General features: G+C 43.3%; 1 protein-coding gene across 2 annotated transcripts in view; it reads left to right on the forward strand.

Annotated features, from left to right (window-relative positions):
- Positions 1 to 17,134, forward strand: part of ATP10B (ATPase phospholipid transporting 10B (putative)) — a 276,181-nt gene that overhangs the window by 212,181 nt on the left and 46,866 nt on the right. For both annotated transcript variants that reach the window (XM_073010544.1, XM_073010545.1), the window contains 4 exons: positions 8,423 to 8,614; positions 10,030 to 10,633; positions 13,022 to 13,131; positions 15,209 to 15,335. In XM_073010544.1, the coding sequence (XP_072866645.1) occupies positions 8,423 to 8,614; positions 10,030 to 10,633; positions 13,022 to 13,131; positions 15,209 to 15,335 (1,033 nt within the window). The remainder of the gene's footprint in view (positions 1 to 8,422; positions 8,615 to 10,029; positions 10,634 to 13,021; positions 13,132 to 15,208; positions 15,336 to 17,134) is intronic.

A 17,134-nucleotide genomic window follows, 5' to 3' on the forward strand; every position in this document is an offset into this window, starting at 1 on the left:
GGATTTTTTTTTTAACTTAACATGATATCGAAAACATTTTCCATGTTGCTACTTAGTATTCATAACCAAGAACTGTGTTTTCTGACTGTGTCAAAGAAGAAACACTGTGAGCCTGTGTTCTGGGTTGTTACTCATCTAACTTTGGATGAGTACAGAATTGAGTGCCCTCTCTTGGGTTATTGCCATGCACAGAAATGCAACATTAGCAAGGATAAGACAAGAACAGTGTGTTAAGATATATGACCTTCATGAATACACAAGTGAAATGATCCATAGATGTCTTCTGGAAGAGTTTCATGTTGGTTTTTTTCCTTTTTTGATTTTCCCAAGTGACATAAAAACAAGGTGTGCATATTGCTACATCCTTTTTAATTTTGTCCCCATAAATGTAACACACTTCCCCAAGCTCTTTTCTTAAATATTTGTAAAATGACCTTAGTGAATTCTCATTAGGCACAGATTCTATGTGTCTTTGGCACCTTCCATTTCTAGGTACCGCAGGCATCCCACGTGCCTGAGAATGTCTCCCCTTGAATATGAGGGGGAGAAAAAGGAAGCTTTCCTTTGTGGATCTCAGTTGGGTCACATCAATTCACTGCCCCTTGTTCAGTCTGACAAGTCTCTGCAGCCCAGAAAAACTGCATCCCTGGACCAGGCAGTAAAATCTTGGATGCAGGGCTGTTAGCTAATGGTCAGTGAGAGGGACACATTAACCCCAGAGCTATCTCCAGATCTTAGATGTCATCGTCCTGCCCTGGCTGGCAGTCCCAAAGGCAAGTTCTGACGAAGTTCATTCAGGAGCAGTAAGGAAGTTGGCAATGGGTTAAGTCCCAATTCTTGTTGCCTGGGGAAGGGAAGATGGTGACATGTTCTTCTTATGAACAGCTAAGTGTACTCTTATGTAATCGGGTCACTTGAAAATCTGGGGTTAGTGGAACAATTGTATTTTTGAGTAGTTTTGAGGAAGGGCACTGGGTTAAGAGTTAGGAAATGGAGGTTCTGGTTTTAGCTCTGCTACTGGCTTGCTGGGTAACCTTAAGCAACATGTTAAACCTCCTTCTACGTCTTTTTCACCACCTGAAAATAATTTCCTTATAATTCTCACTAGGCTGTTGTAAAGATCAAATAAGATAATGTTTTGCTGACCTGCAAGCTAACTTCCAGCTATGAATTAGGCACATGTGGGGTCTAATGTGTCAGGTTTTCATCTCAGCTACCCCAGGTACTAGCTCTGTGACTTTGGTGGGCTTGCTGAAATGGAAGCCTCAACCTACCCATTGTTAAAATGAAGGTAATCATTCTGGCTCATGAGTTTATTTTGAGGATTTAATTCTTAAAATTATGTGTTCTAGACAGATGCCTAATGGAAGTTTTAAATGATCTTTCTAAAGGGAAGCTGTCTTCCTTGAACAAATGTTCACATATCTGATGTCATGAAGAGAAAATGGGGAGTTTCCATAAAATACAATTGTTGAACTCTCTCCCCTGAGATCCTGGTGTATTCGGTCTAGGCTGAGTACTGAGCACTTTTATTTTAATTTCTGATGATTGTAGGGAGCAGCCACGATGGGGACCCTCCATAAGCAGGCCATCACCCCACCAGGAAAGAGTCTTCACTTGGCTCAAATTGGCACTTTCTACAGCTTGGGAGGCATTTGCTGAAAAGAGTGAAGTATGCAGCCTTTAAGGACTCTAAGGACTCTCATGCTAACCCATCAAATACCTCTAGCTGGTGTCAGATCCTTGAAGTCGTCCCTAGAGAGCTCCTGTGGCAGCCCCAGGTGGCTGTCTCGGTGCCCACCCCCACCCACTCCTGGCAGACTCTCTGCACTTGTCCCCTTCCACATGCCTTCTGTGCCTTCCTGCACCTGCCCATCTGGCACCCAATCTGTTCTGACCATCTCTTGGAACCACCAGTTCTTTACCTTCTCTTAGTGAACTCAGTCAAAATTTGCCTCTGAAACCCCCAGGGAGCATTCCACCACCTTCTAAAGAAGCCAGTTGTTGGTTTCCTTGGCCCTTTGCTCTAAACCAAAAATAAGAATCAACAAAAACAGCAACAACAGAAGCTGGTTTTTTTTTTCTTTTACTACAAAAAAACAAACCATCAGTGACTATCGCCTAATTGCCTGCAATAAAATCTGTGGCTTTAAGGCGGGGGTAATATAAAAACGGTGAGTTGAGTCCCAAGCCAATGTTTAATAGTACTGGCAGATGGAAAATGAAATTTTTTTTTTCTCCTTGTCTATAAGCAGCCAAGATTTGAGCAGAGTCTTTGTTTAAAAATGCCACTTGCAGAATGTTTCTCAGCACCATCAGACCAAAGAATATCTTCCTAATCATAAAATTTGTATTAGGGCCAGTTAGGCTCCTCCAAACTTCCACACTGCTTTCCTCTGTGGACATCCCCCCACCACCCCACCCTTCCAAAGAGAATGCAACAGAGAGGAGCGAAGGAGGTGTCATTGGACCTCTGCCTCCTTTCACTAATCTTGGTCTGCCTTTCTTTCTTTGGAAGAAATTTATGCAGCACTCCCAGTCTGCTCCAAATTGGTGGGACAGCCCACATAGACACACTCCCACTGTAAGGTTAGATAAGAGTCCTGATTTAATTAGCCAAGTACACAGAATCTTTCTGGAAGTGATGTGATCACACAGGGCAGGAAGCAGTGAAGCCTATCTGTACTCCCCTTGTCCCCTAGTGTCCCAAATCAGGGTAGGGGGCACCCAGCCTCAGTGACACTGTTCACAAGAGGTGGGAACTGGCAAGATCTGGAAAACTCCCTTCTTGCTTCACCACTGAGTGTTTTCCTTTGGGCTTATGCCCCATTTGGGAAAAGCTTTCCCTAATAATCCATATGTTCCTATTTAAGTGAGCATTTACTAACATTGGACTTCCCCAGTTCTTGATTCAAACTAAATGTCGTTAAGGCCAGAGCCTTAGACATCACTGCCCTAAACAGCATTAGCCTCCAGCTCCGCGGCAACCCGGGATATGTTTCCATAATAGTCATAGCCCACAGAGTTACGTAATTGAAAGGAACCAAAGGCTGATGGTAGGAAGTAAGTGTCCCTCCCTCCTCTCTTCCCACCACCTCAGGCACAACCATGATTAGCAGCTTCTGTGTGTCCTCCCCAAAGGTGTACAGAAACAGACAAGTATGGCATATACACAAGCACATTCTCTATCACAAGTGGAAGCATACCGTACCCACTGTTTTGGACTGTGCTGCTTTAACCTAATGAATTTTAAAGAATATTTCCTATGTGTAGACAGACAGGTAGACATTCAAAAGAGAGCTGTCTCATCTTTTTTTTTTTTTAATGACTACTATAATTAGTTGGATAGTTGAGCCATCATCTGTTTATATATGTGTTTCTCTACAGTATTCTTAGAGCATAATTGCTAAATTGGCCAGTATGTGCATTTTTTATTTTGGTTGATTCTTCCCAAGACATTGTACCAGTTGAGACACTCATCAACAACAAACAGAAGGGCCTGCTTCTTCCCACCTCTGCCAGTGTCTACATTTCTTTAGAAAAGCCTTTCATTTATTGGGTCAGTCAACAAACATTCAATAAGCATCTACTTTGTGGCATGTATTGTCCTAGAGACTGGGGACATAAAGTCTAATGGAACATTGCTCCTGCTTTCAGGATCTTACAGCTCAGTGATGGGGCAAAAGGAGCACCAGTGACTACAGGACAATGCTCTCTGGGCTGGGATGTGTGGCTGCAGTGGTGCTATAGGAGCTTAGAAGAGGTGCAGTTATATCATACTGGGGCATCAAGGAAGCTTCCTGGAAAGGTTGGCACCTGGGCTGAATTTTGAGACAGGAGTAAAGGTTAACTGGAGGAATAAGGAGACCATCTAGTGAGGAGTGGGTAAGGAGTGCAGGTTGTGGGAGGAGACAATCTGTAGAAGCAAGATGGAGAATTGTAGTTCTTTGGAGTAGTTGGAATGAAAGGTGCAATCCAGGGAGAGGAGGAGGAAATGGAGACATAAGAGGAACTATGCCATGAAGGATTTTCTTCCAAGCTCAGGAACCAGGGTTCCTGTTTGTTTCCTTCTCTGGATTCCTGTAGCAACAAACTGCTGTACCCAACCTGTGATAGTCACCCATCTGAACTTGGGTGAGTTATTAAAACTGAAAGAAGAATAGCAGAGTAGAGTTTGGCCTACTTTTCCCAGCCTTCATTGTGGGAACACATCCCAGCTAGAAAGAAATAGAAACAATAGGATTGCCATGTAACACAGACCCTTGCTACTCAAACTGTGGTCCTCAAAGCAGCAGCATGAACACCACCTGAAAGTTTATCAGAATTGCCTATGCTCAGGCCCCACTCAGAGCTGCTAAATTAGAATCTGCATTTTAATGAGATCCCCAGTTGACATGTGTACATGTTAAAGTTTGAGAAATGTTGGCATAGCATTAAAGGGTTTAGGTTTTAGCATCAGGCAGTACCAGATTTAAGTCCCAGCACATTATCTGTGATGTTGTGACCTGGGACAAGTTACTTAACTGCAATGAGCCTCATTTGCTTCATAATTAAAGTGGAATGATACTAATGATATCAGTGCTCTAAGGATGATTAGATAATGGACGTGAGAGCACTTAGCCCAGTGCCTGACTTTGTTATGCATTCTCAATAAGTATAGTCTAATGATAATAGGACCCTTGAGGATATCGTTTGAGCTCAAAAATCACCTTCCTCAAAGGGATGTTGTATGCATTTTAGGTGTTCTACAATAGAAAGAAATCCAACTAGTTGAGTATCTGCCTGCCACAAAGCTCTTACATAAAAAACTGATTGCCCCACAAATTTATATTTCTTTTTCTTCAGAGAAATAGTCTGGACAATGGCCAGCAGTAGGAAAGGACACTGCTTTCTTTCTAAGTGCTGCAAGTGCCAAGTTTCTAAATGTTAATGGACCACGTAGGAAACCAGTGGGCTGGAGCAAAAGGAGCCATGAAAAGCCTTGCCCTGTGGCAACAAGTCTGTAGTGACTCGATAAAGGTTAGCTGACATCTGTTCCTGGCACCTGCAGGATGAGCCAGGGCCTTTTACAGAGGCTTTTGTTTTAATGCATTACTACAAGATTGGATGGAAATATATCAAAGAGTAGTTTTAATGAACAAGACAGCAGGAGTTAATCAGTGGTGAGCTATTGTGGTATCCTAGAAAGGAGTCAGTTAACAAATGTTTTGAGTGCTTACAATCCACCAGGCATGAGGGACACATCAGAGACAGTCTCTGCCCTCATAGCACTTATAGACCAGCAGGTAAATGAATATGGAATAAATAACTTGAAACATTTTAACTGTGTCAGCATTTGGAAATACATAATGCATAGCTTGGAGCAAAGCGGTGTGTTACAAGAGGATGGCAGTCAGGTGGTGTGAAAACTGTCCTAGTTCTGACCCTAAATCAATGTGTGATCTCAAGCAGTTTCCTCCTCTCTGACACTCAATTTTGGCATCAGGAAAATAGGGGATTTAGCTTTGACAACTCCAAGCCTGTTCCTCAACTTTGGGTACCTGTGGTGGTAAGATTTAACATCTCGTTCAAGTACCCTCCCCCTAAAAAAGAAATCTATTTTCTGAAAAAAAGAAAGTTTCTATAATCCCTTTTATTACTCTCATGGACTATCTGCTGAGCCTTAAGGATTAGATATACAAATGCATCCATTGTGTTTGAGATACCCAGACACTAAAGACTCTGGGTGGTAGCAAGTCTCAAAGGCCACTTCCTTCCCATGCAAGATCTTGCCTGATATAGGTGTTAAGATTATGAATGCTAGGATCAGACTAACTGAAATCAACTGAAGGAATTCCTCCCACTTACTGTGTGACCTTGGGCAAGACAATCAACTTCCTTGGGCATCAGTCTCCTCATCTGACATACAGAGACAATTGGGAGGATAATGGTACTAAACAGATAATGTTACTGCAGGAATATAATGAGACCATGGATGCACCAGAACATAAGAAACACCACGTGAATACGAGCTCTCATTACTCTGTTGAGAAATAAGTTTGGAGTTCCTTGAGTGGTGTTGCTGACTTGATGACAAAAACTGGATGCTCCCTGGAATCTGGTTTTAGAAGTTTGCAGAGAAACATTAATAAGAGAACATAGCTACTTTACTGTGACCACAGAAATGAAAAACCTTAGACTAGCAGTTCAGGAGTCTGAGCTCTGATTCTGGCTTTACACTAACTCACTAGGCAACTTTAGTCAAATCAGCCCATCTCTATGGGTTTTAATTAAGTCGGGATTCATTTCATCTCAACTTGGGACTATGAGAATCTGATGAAGTTATATAAATGACATTCCTTGGGAAGGTAGGAAGAGCTTCACAAATGTGAGCTCCTACCAGGAATATTGGAGTCAAAGGCAGAGAGCATGGATAATATGTGTGTGCCCTTCTCAGGTTTTCTGGAAATAATGACACCACACGGTATGGATGATTCACACAATTGTTTTCAGGGCAATGGAAGGAAATGCAGGTCTGATTCAGTTTTATTAGCACTCTTCCTTCTGATAAGCAGACTTTTTTCTGGAAGTTGTCTTCTTACGATGGTATGAACAAGTTGGGGCATGACTGTTGACTCTTGAAGAGCACCCAGAATGAAGGTTGGCATTCTTGAAGAGTGTGTGCTCCATACTTGTGGGGTATGTCTGAGTTTCCTACTCTCTGGCTCTCACCTGTGCCAGCAGCCCTAGGGAGGACAGAATCAGACCTCTTGGAGTCATTGTATTTGGTAGTCAGAAAACAGTCTGAGGCCTCTTTTCTCAAGGGATTTTGTTAAACTCTCAACTTGGGTAAAGCTTATTGGCCCTCAGTCTTCACCCTGCACAAATTAATCAAGATTCCCTCAGTCTATCATTTTTAGCCATTGACTCTCTTCTAAACTGTGATGTAGCTGTGAAATCTGAACACTGATAGGAATGATCTTATGTGAAAGCCTTGTGCAAAATGGCTTTGGTCATATCTAACCATTGAGAGCTGGCATTTGTTGAGCTTCTGCTTCAAAAAAGCTGTAGTTAGAGCTCTAGGAAATACAGCCTCATGGAAAACTCAACCTCTCTATCTTTGAGGCTCTTACCTTATCTCTAGAGAGATTAAACACGGACATAAGAAAAGCGAATTTAAAATAGAGGCCAAAGCAAGATGCCAGTGGGGAGGTAGATAGAGCCAGACACCACTACTGCCATTGCCACTACCACCTCTGCTCTGGTTAAGATCTCACTGCCTGAAAGAAGCTTTTCTGGCATCAGATCCCTGGGGTAAAATAGAGGAGTCAGAGCAAGAGAACATACATAAACCAACAAATAAAATATAGGTCAATATGTAGTGAATTCCAAAGGGATGGTTCAAGTAGTAACTTCTACAAAGATGTGAAAATTTGGAAATCCATGGGTCAGATCCAGTTCTTCCTCTCTTTTCTCCTAAAAAAAGAATAGGAATAAAAGAAAAAAAAATAGGTCATGCATCATCTTTGCTTTATCTTGAAAAATCAAGAGACTTGGCAAACTAGACCAGTATTGGAGCACTGCACTCAGCAGAGCAGTAGCTACCCTTTAGATAAGGGTAGGACTTGCTAGGTCTCATAGCTCCCACCACCCCATAATGTCCTCATCTCTACCTTGGCCCACCTTCCTCATTCACTTTACATGCCTGACTCCTGTGGACATTCTGAGTTAAGAATCTGCTATTGTGGTTCAGGAGAAAGAATTCATTGTGAGCTATATAGGATCCCATGGACAAGTGGGACTTCCCATGGGTATTGAAGTAGGATTTTGGTAGGTAGAAGAGGATTTTTCAAGCAAAGTGTGATCAGAGGAATACAGGAAGAGTATACATCCAAGAGGCAGCAAACAGACCACCAGGCTGAGCTGAGGGTCCATGTTGAGAAGTATGGGAATAAAGAGTGAAAATGCAAACTGTTAAAGAATCTAAATGCCAAATAATTGATCACGCTAACAATGGCTATCTCCTGAAGGTTTTTTGAAGTCAAGAATACCAGGAGGAAATGGAGTTTTAAGAAGACTGTGCAGGTGATACATAGGGTTAGAAAAAATAAAAAAGATGACAGGCAACAATATTAGTTTACGGCTGGTGCAGAAATTCAGGATTGAGGGGTAGAGGGTCTCAGCATGGCTGGAAGCAACACAAATGGTGGGAAGACATTGAGAGTGAAGAACTGTCAGCACCTAGTAATGGATGGATATGTGGCACTGAGAGACAGGAAGGACTCAAATAAGAATTGGCAATGGCCAGACCTGTGGGAGAGGAAAACATGTTGGATGCAAGACTGCAATGAAGCTGCATCATCCTTTCCCCAGGCATGTGAAGATTCTTCTGGAGTGGGCTTCCTTCCCAGAAGAGACTCTCATTCTGGCCTTTCTCTTCCAGGTAAAAGATGTAACTCCAGATAAAAACCTACTGACCAAGGTTCGAGATGCTGCCCTGTGGCTGGAGACCTTGTCAGACAGCAGACCTGCCAAGGCTTCCCTCTCCACCACCTCCTCTATTGCTGATTTCTTCCTTGCCTTAACCATCTGCAACTCTGTCATGGTGTCTACAACCACCGAGCCCAGGCAGAGGGTAAGGACCAGCGATCGCTGGGGGAGGAGGGCAAAGGAAGTAGAGAAGTAGAAGGCAGATTAGGGGCAAGGGGAGTTCTGATCAGGGAGACATGAAATTTGGGTCCTAGCAACAGTGTCATTTCATCACAGTGAGACCTAGAACAGGTCTCTTTACCCTCCCTGGGTCTGTTTCCTCATTTTTAAATAAAATGGAAAAAGATATACATGAGCTATCTGTGTAGCTTTCAAACTTTGTCTATGTGTCTGTAGGTAAACATTAAGAGTTAGTGATTACTGAGGACTTGGTTTTATGCCAGGCTCCATACCCAGCACTTTACCTGTATTATCATTTAATCCTCTCAACCCAGCAACTCTATGAGGCAGGACCTTGGATTTAACAAGCGAAGAAATGGTGGCTCAGAAAACTCAAGTAGGGCAATGAAGGACATATGGCTCATATATCTACACGATTCCATAATGGTTTCTAGTAATATTGTGCTACACTGCTGTTTTTATATATGGGTTTAAAATAGTTAATACTGTGTGTGATGTTCTTCCCATGGGGGAAAAAAATGCAGCTGAATGGTCATGTATGTAAAATTACACTCTAAACTCTACTGAAGGTGAATTTACCTTCAATCTTCCACAGACTCTTAGCCAAGCACCTCTGTGAGTCACTGATGAGAATAATTAGGTGGTACAACTTGCAACTATGAAACCAAGACAAGAAGTTTCACCCAAACACTTAAACTACAACCTCCCTTCATTATGCCCAGATTCCAAACCACCCTGAAAATCACCTCAGCACTGGAAAGTCAGCAAGTTATCAAAAGTCTTCAGGAAGTTTTAGGAGGCAGAAAGCTTTATCTTAAAAATTAACTCATTTTTAAGAGGGAAAGAAGTACCATTTGGGGAAAGACAGTATGCAACTCCCAATTTTCAGGTTAATGTGGGAGCTTCAGCTGGCAGGTAGCTCAAGAGTCCAGCCTCTGGAGTCGAGCAGACCTGGGTTTGAGTTCCAACTCTACTCCCTATACACTGGGTGATCATGGCCAATTTATGTAGACTTTTTGTACCTCAATATCCTCAGCCATAAGTTGGGTTGATGATAGCATCCCATAGCATTATTGGGAGGATGAAATGAGATACTGCACTCAAAGATAAAGCAGATGTATTCATGGTGAGAGTTTAGGAAATGTGAACCCTTACTATGAGTTTCTGATTCTCATCTCCTTTTCCTTCCTTTGTCCACGCTCAGAGTGGGACGATCAAAAGATAGTGGAAAATGACCAATGTCAATGCTTAGAATCTCAGGGCTGGAGGGAAACATCTGGCCTCACTTATTGCAAAAGTACCTTCATATTCTGCATAAGACAACTTGGTATTATTTCCAACATTGAGAGTAATGTTCTACTTTCCTCCTTTGGGCACAAGGTCACCATCAAACCCTCAAGCAAGGCTCTGGGGACGTCCCTGGAGAAGATTCAGCAGCTCTTCCAGAAGTTGAAGCTATCAAGCCTCAGCCAGTCATTCTCATCCACTGCACCCTCTGACACAGACCTAGGGGAGAGCTTAGGGGCCAACATGGCCACCATGGACTCGGATGAGAGAGACGATGCGTCTGTATGCAGTGGAGGTGACTCCACTGATGATGGTGGCTACAGGAGCAGTATGTGGGACCAGGGCGACATCCTGGGGTCTGGGTCAGGCACTTCCTTGGAGGAGGCATTGGAAGCCCCAGCTCCAGACCTGGCCAGGCCCGAGTTCTGTTACGAGGCTGAGAGCCCTGATGAGGCCGCCCTGGTGCACGCTGCCCATGCCTACAGCTTCACACTAGTGTCCCGGACACCTGAGCAGGTGACTGTGCGCCTGCCCCAGGGCACCTGCCTCACCTTCAGCCTCCTCTGCACCCTGGGCTTTGACTCTGTCAGGAAGAGAATGTCTGTGGTTGTGAGGCACCCACTGACTGGTGAGATCATCGTCTACACCAAGGGTGCTGACTCGGTCATCATGGACCTGCTGGAAGACCCAGCCTGTGGTAAGTCCTGCCTTACCAGGGGTCCAGGCACAGAGAGTTCCATAGTTGAAGAAGCAGTGTGGAATGATAATAAGAAGCTCAAGTTGTAGTGTCACCTGGTACAGCAGGCCCCACCTGGAATACAGACCTACAAGATGCTTTCCTCAAATATCCTTAAAACATGATGCATTTTACATCTTCTGGACCTAGGGAATCAGTGTCCATTAGTATATTTAAAGACTATACAGTCTTGTAGCAGATAAACATCTTTAACTTCATTCCAGTTTTCTAAACTCATTTGAACATGGATTATCCACACAGTCTTTTGCACTAGGGCATCCATTATCTTACCATGGAACACATTGTGCTCCTAACTCTTCATTTTGGGAAAAAGCAAACTCAACTCAGAAGGAAAAGTGACTTGTAAGAGGTAACATGGTTAACTAGTGTTAAATCCCAGACCCAGGTATCCTGAATTCCAGGTCAGAACTTGTTTCATGCTGCCAGAATTCTGCACTGGGCTTGGTGCACTCTGGGAAGCCTCAGGTGTTCCTCTTTATTATCCTTTTCCCCAGCCTCCCCCAGATGGATTTTCATAAACTTGCACTGAGCCAGAAAAATGTTCCAAAGTCCCTACATATCAGTGTCCAATTTTGGAACAGCATGAATTAGTGTGCAGCCGCTTCCTGATTGCTAACAAGAAGACAGTTATGGGGCTATGATTCTCCCAGGATAGTAGATTCCAGCCAAGCTTCAGAATTGCCCAGGCAGTGCTGTGCCTCCTGCATTATCAGCTATGGATCAGGGCCAAGAGGTTTATGGGGATTGATTAGTGTGTAGAAGGGGAAGGGAGCTAATTAGTTCTCTTTATCCCCAGACTCTGGCAGACAAGTGAATTCAGTACTTCTGAGTCAAGGGAGCCACGGCACTCTATCCCTCAGCAGCAGTCATCCAAACTGCCCTGGAGATGTCTCTTTATTTGCTCCTCACCTGATTGCAAAATGGATTAGAGATGCTTTCAATAAAAGACACACACACAATGTTACTATAAGAATTGAGAAGCAAAACTTTGAAAGGACGGAGGAAATAACCTCAGGTTTAATTATATTTATGGTGTTTAAATGTTCAATTCGATGCTGAGGTTCCTGGCAGCCTAAGCAAGAAGGTAAACTCCAAGACTTGCAGGTAAAAGACAAAAAGGTTTAATCTCAGGAGCTGGTGTCTTTAAAAATAAAATATTGTAAATAGTGCTGAATCAGGTGATACACAAATGAAGACTATGCTTAAGGCACCAGGAACACCTGAAAAATGAGAAGAAAATCTTTGAAACAAGTTTTATATTATATAAAAACAACCTTGGAGTAGTATCACGGAAAAATCAGAGTTCTATTGGACTTCATTATACTTTTCTATTAAGAATTATATTTTTAATTTTGCATTATATATACAAGGATGGGTGAGGTATACAAATTCTGTTCAATCTTAAGACCTCTAAAATTCTCAATCCAGCCCTGGTAAGGAATGATTCTGAAGGCTAGCTCAGTTTTACAAGCAATCGATAAATGATGTCTGTGGCAGCTTAAAGGAACTGGTGATGGACTCAATCCCACCCCACATCAGCCAACCCTGGCTGAAAACTTCTTATTATAGAATTAGATAAAGGAATTGGAATTTCAAGAGAAAAAGACAAATTACCTCTGACAGAAACTTATGTAGAACTTTACAAAGGGGACTTTGAGCAACACACACATTTTTCACACTAGATTCATAGGAAATGCAAAAAAAAACAAAAACAAAAACAAAAAAACAAAAAAAAAACAGTTTTCTCCAAACCTATTTCTTGCATTGAGAGAAGGCCTAGCTCAGCAAAACAAATGAGGTGAAGAACTCAGCTAATGAGATCCAGGCTTGTAGATGTCTTGGGACCTAACTTGATATAAGACCTCAAGTAGAAGACAGAGAAGATGATAAATAGTCTTAGAGAACAGTTTCCAAAGTCAGTTGGCCATCCAGGAATAAACTAAAAACACCTTAGGTAACAATAAAGATTCAAACTTCTAGTCCCCTGATTCAGTTGGGCTGTCATTGTACCTGAGAATCTCAATTACTAAATTCCCAGGTGGTTCTCATGCTTGGGAACAGTACCTTAGACCACCTACCTTCCTTACATAGCACTTTACTCAGCCAGGCTTTTGATGAGAAGATGTAGAGAGCAGACAATTTAAGGACTCCTTGCATTATCTTCCAGGGCAACCTGACAGGAGAGCTCCTTCATGTTTCTAAGGTGGGCTGTAAGGGATTCCTTCTCTGAAGCATTTGTACTCTACTACACAAGATTCCAGGGTGTTGGGGATGGGGATCCCTGAGCATTTGTACATGGCCTCATGTGGGACAATGGTTATTTGACAGTGCCTGACATGAATGTGGAAAAGAAACTGAGAAAAATCCAAGCCCGGACCCAAAAGCATCTAGACTTGTATGCAAGAGATGGCCTGCGCACACTATGCATTGCCAAGAAGGTAAGAACAAATTCCTCCAAGCATGCTTTCAATATCATTAAATAGCTGAATGGCCTTGACCTTGCTTCTTTTTCTTTATAAAAGACCATTGGAGGTGGTTGTTTTAACATTTTCAAGATTAGCCGTTCTGACTTGCCACAAAAACCCAAGACACTGACAATTTTGTTGAAGTCAAAATCTGAAGAGCTAGGTCCTGTATCTGTGTGGGTTTGCCATGCCCTGCTTTTCATTATATGTGTAATGGATAACACACAACTGATAACATTTTTTCAGTTATGATTTTGCTTTCCAATTATATTTTTTAGACAGGCATTATTTTCCTTTCAATTTGGGGAGCTTTTATATGGTCACATAAAAATCTAGATTTCCGATTTCTTTTAAAAATTTAGAGGATCTGGCCAACTCTGTTTTCATTCCAGAATGGCAGCAATCAGCTACAACCAGGAAGTTGATTCCTGTGATGAGGGATATGTTCAGCTGTGTTCTGTGGTTGGCCACAGTCCGTACAACTCCCTATCACATTGCACTCAGCCCAGCCATAGTTTTGTAGATTACCTAACTCATTCTCTGCAAGATCTTTGACTTTGTAGCTTCTGCAAGGCAGGCAGGCAGGCAGTGAGGGCTGCAAATTGCAGAGTGTGGACACCGGATGAGTCACCTAAAAGCAAAGCTAATAGGGTGCTACGATGGGCATACACTTCTAGATAGCTAGACATGGGTTCTCTTGCGTAAATGCCCAGGGCTTTTCATGTCTTTTATGGTTCTTAGGGTAACATTAGAGATCAGGAATGCCCACTTTAAAGCCAGAACCACCTGGGTACTAGTCCCAATCTCACTACTTTTAGATGTGTAACCTTGAGCAATTTCTTCACTTCTCTGAGTTTTATCTGTAAAATGGTGCTAATCAGCCCTCCCTCATGCAGTTGTCATGGAGATTAAAGTAACCACATGTGCAGCACCTGGGACAGCGACAAATGCTTACCAATACTCAATCGGAACTACACCCGTACCACCATTTTCTTTTTCTTTTTATTATTATTATACTTTAAGTTCTAGGGTACATGTGCATAACATGCAGGTTTGTTACATATGTATACTTTTGCCATGTTGGTGTGCTGCACCCATCAACTCGTCAGCACCCATCAACTCGTCATTTACATCAGATATCACTCCCAATGCCTTACCACCATTTTCTATTGAAGTTATTTGTGCATATTTTCCTCCCCTAGTGGACTATGCATTCCTCAAGAGCAAAAGGCCTACTTGTGTCCCTTTGGTTTTCTCTATAGTGCCATGCAGAGGGACTCGAGGAATATTTGATGCTTGAACAAAATAATCTTTCACTGCTATAAGACACCATATGCATGTGATGCCAACAGGAGGGTCTAAAATGGGACTCTGAAGGAAGAAGATGTGGCCACTAGCTGGATTGTTGCAGCTACTGGGCACTCCATGTGTATGACACCACGCCTGGTGGAGTGCTCTACCGGTTATGCAAGATTTGGCTGCTGCTTTCTTTCCAGCCTCATTTTTGAACTTTCTCCATCTTTCATTCAAGGAACAGAAGGAAGGTCAAGTTCATTGCTGTTCCACAGCCTTAACTCTTGATCTTGCCCACGATTGACCCTCTGTCGTTGGATCTCAGCTTGCAGATCATTTTGTCAAGGAAACCTAAACTTCCAAAAGGAGGCAGCCCTCTATTCAGTTACTCTTCTATCCCATCACACTTTCTCGTATCAGTCATTTTCTACAAAGCATTCCCTGAAATAATTATTTTAAATTATTTATTTGGATAATACCTCTTACCCAGCAGCATATAAGCCCAGGCATACAGGGAACTTGTCTGTCCAGATCATCTCCAGTGATCTGGGCACAACAGATTCTTAGTGATAATGGAACACAAGGATAAATCTTCATTGATTTACACATTTTTTAAAAAATCATTGAGAAGAAAGCCCCATCTAATTATGTAGGGAAGTCCAAACAGGCCAATAGGAGGCCCAGCAGGTGGGAAGAGAGAGAAAATTATCTTATTGATCCACCCAAAATTGTTAAGGAGCCTTTTCATATCCTGTAGGTTGTAAGTGAAGAGGACTTCCAGAGATGGGCCAGTTTCCGGCGTGAGGCTGAGGCATCCCTCGACAACCGAGATGAGCTTCTCATGGAAACTGCACAGCATCTGGAGAATCAACTCACCTTACTTGGTAGCTAAAAATAAGTCGTCATTATAGGAAAAAAGGAATGCAGCCAGTTGAGAAGGGAGCTCTTGGCCCCAATTCTGACACTACTAATATATCTCTATTAGAGCAACCTTCCCTGGGGTTCCCTTCCAGGTATTTGGCACAAATGGGCCGTGCCAATACCCAACCCAGACCCCACACACAGCTTCCTGAGGATGCTCTGGGAGCATTCCTGCGTTCCCTGCTGGAAGAAGCCTCTGAGTTTGGCTGCTTTTCCAATAGCACACTCTTCCTTTCATTCAAATGTTTGCTAAGCACCTACTATGTGCCAAGTGACATGCTAGGCTTTGGGGCTGCAACAAGGGACAGGAGCCAAAAAGTCTGCCCTCCCAGAGCTTGGAGTCTAGTGATACCAGATGATTGAGCAAGCAATTTCAACAGACTGTGGTGAGAGCTGGGCTAGCAGATGGGCCGGGTGGGATGGAAGCACAAAGTAGGAGATGCCAGCCTAGCACAGGGGTGAGGGAGGGTCTAGGAAGGCAGTGAACTGAAAACAAGAAGAGAAGCTGGTCAGGCAGAGAGGGAGGACCCAGTTGAAGGTCTGGAGGCTGGTGGGAAACAGAGTTGGGGGAAATGATGGAAGGCAGGAATGATCAGCAGGACCCAGATGATGATGGGCCATGTCAATCAGCTGCTAAAAGTTTGGAAAGGGCAGAGGGTGAAAGCAGGGACAGATCTGTGCTTTACAAAAACTGCTGATTGCTGCAGCATGGAAGTTAGATTGCTGTGCTGAGAGAGAGATGAGAAGCACAGAGACTGATTAAGAGACAAGCTGTGCTTTCTGTTGGAGGAAAAGCATTGCTAAGAAGCAAGGGGGAGCTTTATTGAACAGGATTAATGTCCTCACGCCTGGGGAGCAAAATCTTGGTAAGCAATGCCCAAACAGCATGCACTGGCCACATGGCACAAAGCCTTCTTTCTTCTTGGTGGACAATGTTGACCTGGGGATGAGGACCAAGTTCTAGACAGGGACACACTCCTCTGAGACTTGGCTTCTCCTCTAGATGAGTCACATGCCTCCAGCTGCCCAGCCAAACAGGAGTTCAAAGGGAAAGATCCAAGGTCGCTGTAAAGTAGGATGGCTGACAAGCCGAGGAGGCGGAATGGGGTTGGGGAATGGAATGCATTAGCTCCCCCCATCCTTTAGCCTTTGGTTTCCTATGTCTCGGCTGCAGAAGCCTCTGCTTGCTGCCTCATAAGGTCCCCTTTAAAGCTGAACACAAGAACTCACTTGAACAAGAACCAGAGAATGGCTGGGCCAGACAACTCTACCACATGATAGCACCAGGAAGTCGTCCCATTCAGGCACCTGATCCCTTTCTCCCTTCCCAGAGGATTATTTTGTTTCGGGACAGCACGCTAGGCTCACTCTATGAGAGACGTTCCTCCAGTTCTTCTGTGTGAAGAGAACACACTTGTCAGAACCTGCTGGCTTCCCCTAGCTGAGAAAGGCTTTCACAACCTTCCTGTTTCATTTTCTCTTTCACACAAATAAATGTGTTTTTCTCCTCTCTCCTTCACTCTGCCTCCCTGTAATAAGTGAGCTTCCTCTCACCTTCCAGACTAACGCTAGTAGGGGAAGATGAGGCCCCAAGCCATCACTTTTTATGGGGTTGTTTACCTGTGCATATGGCTCTCAAATGCAAAACAGGCACATTTCAGGATAGTGGGGTTCTTTGTCTCCCTTCAGGATGGCTTGGAGAGGAGGGCTGAGAAGAGAATTCCACTTTCCACTGAGAAACTGGCACACCACTAAAAAGCTG

This window comes from Chlorocebus sabaeus, chromosome 23 (genome assembly GCF_047675955.1).
Source record: "Chlorocebus sabaeus isolate Y175 chromosome 23, mChlSab1.0.hap1, whole genome shotgun sequence".
In the NCBI taxonomy this organism is placed as follows: Eukaryota; Metazoa; Chordata; class Mammalia; order Primates; family Cercopithecidae; genus Chlorocebus; species Chlorocebus sabaeus.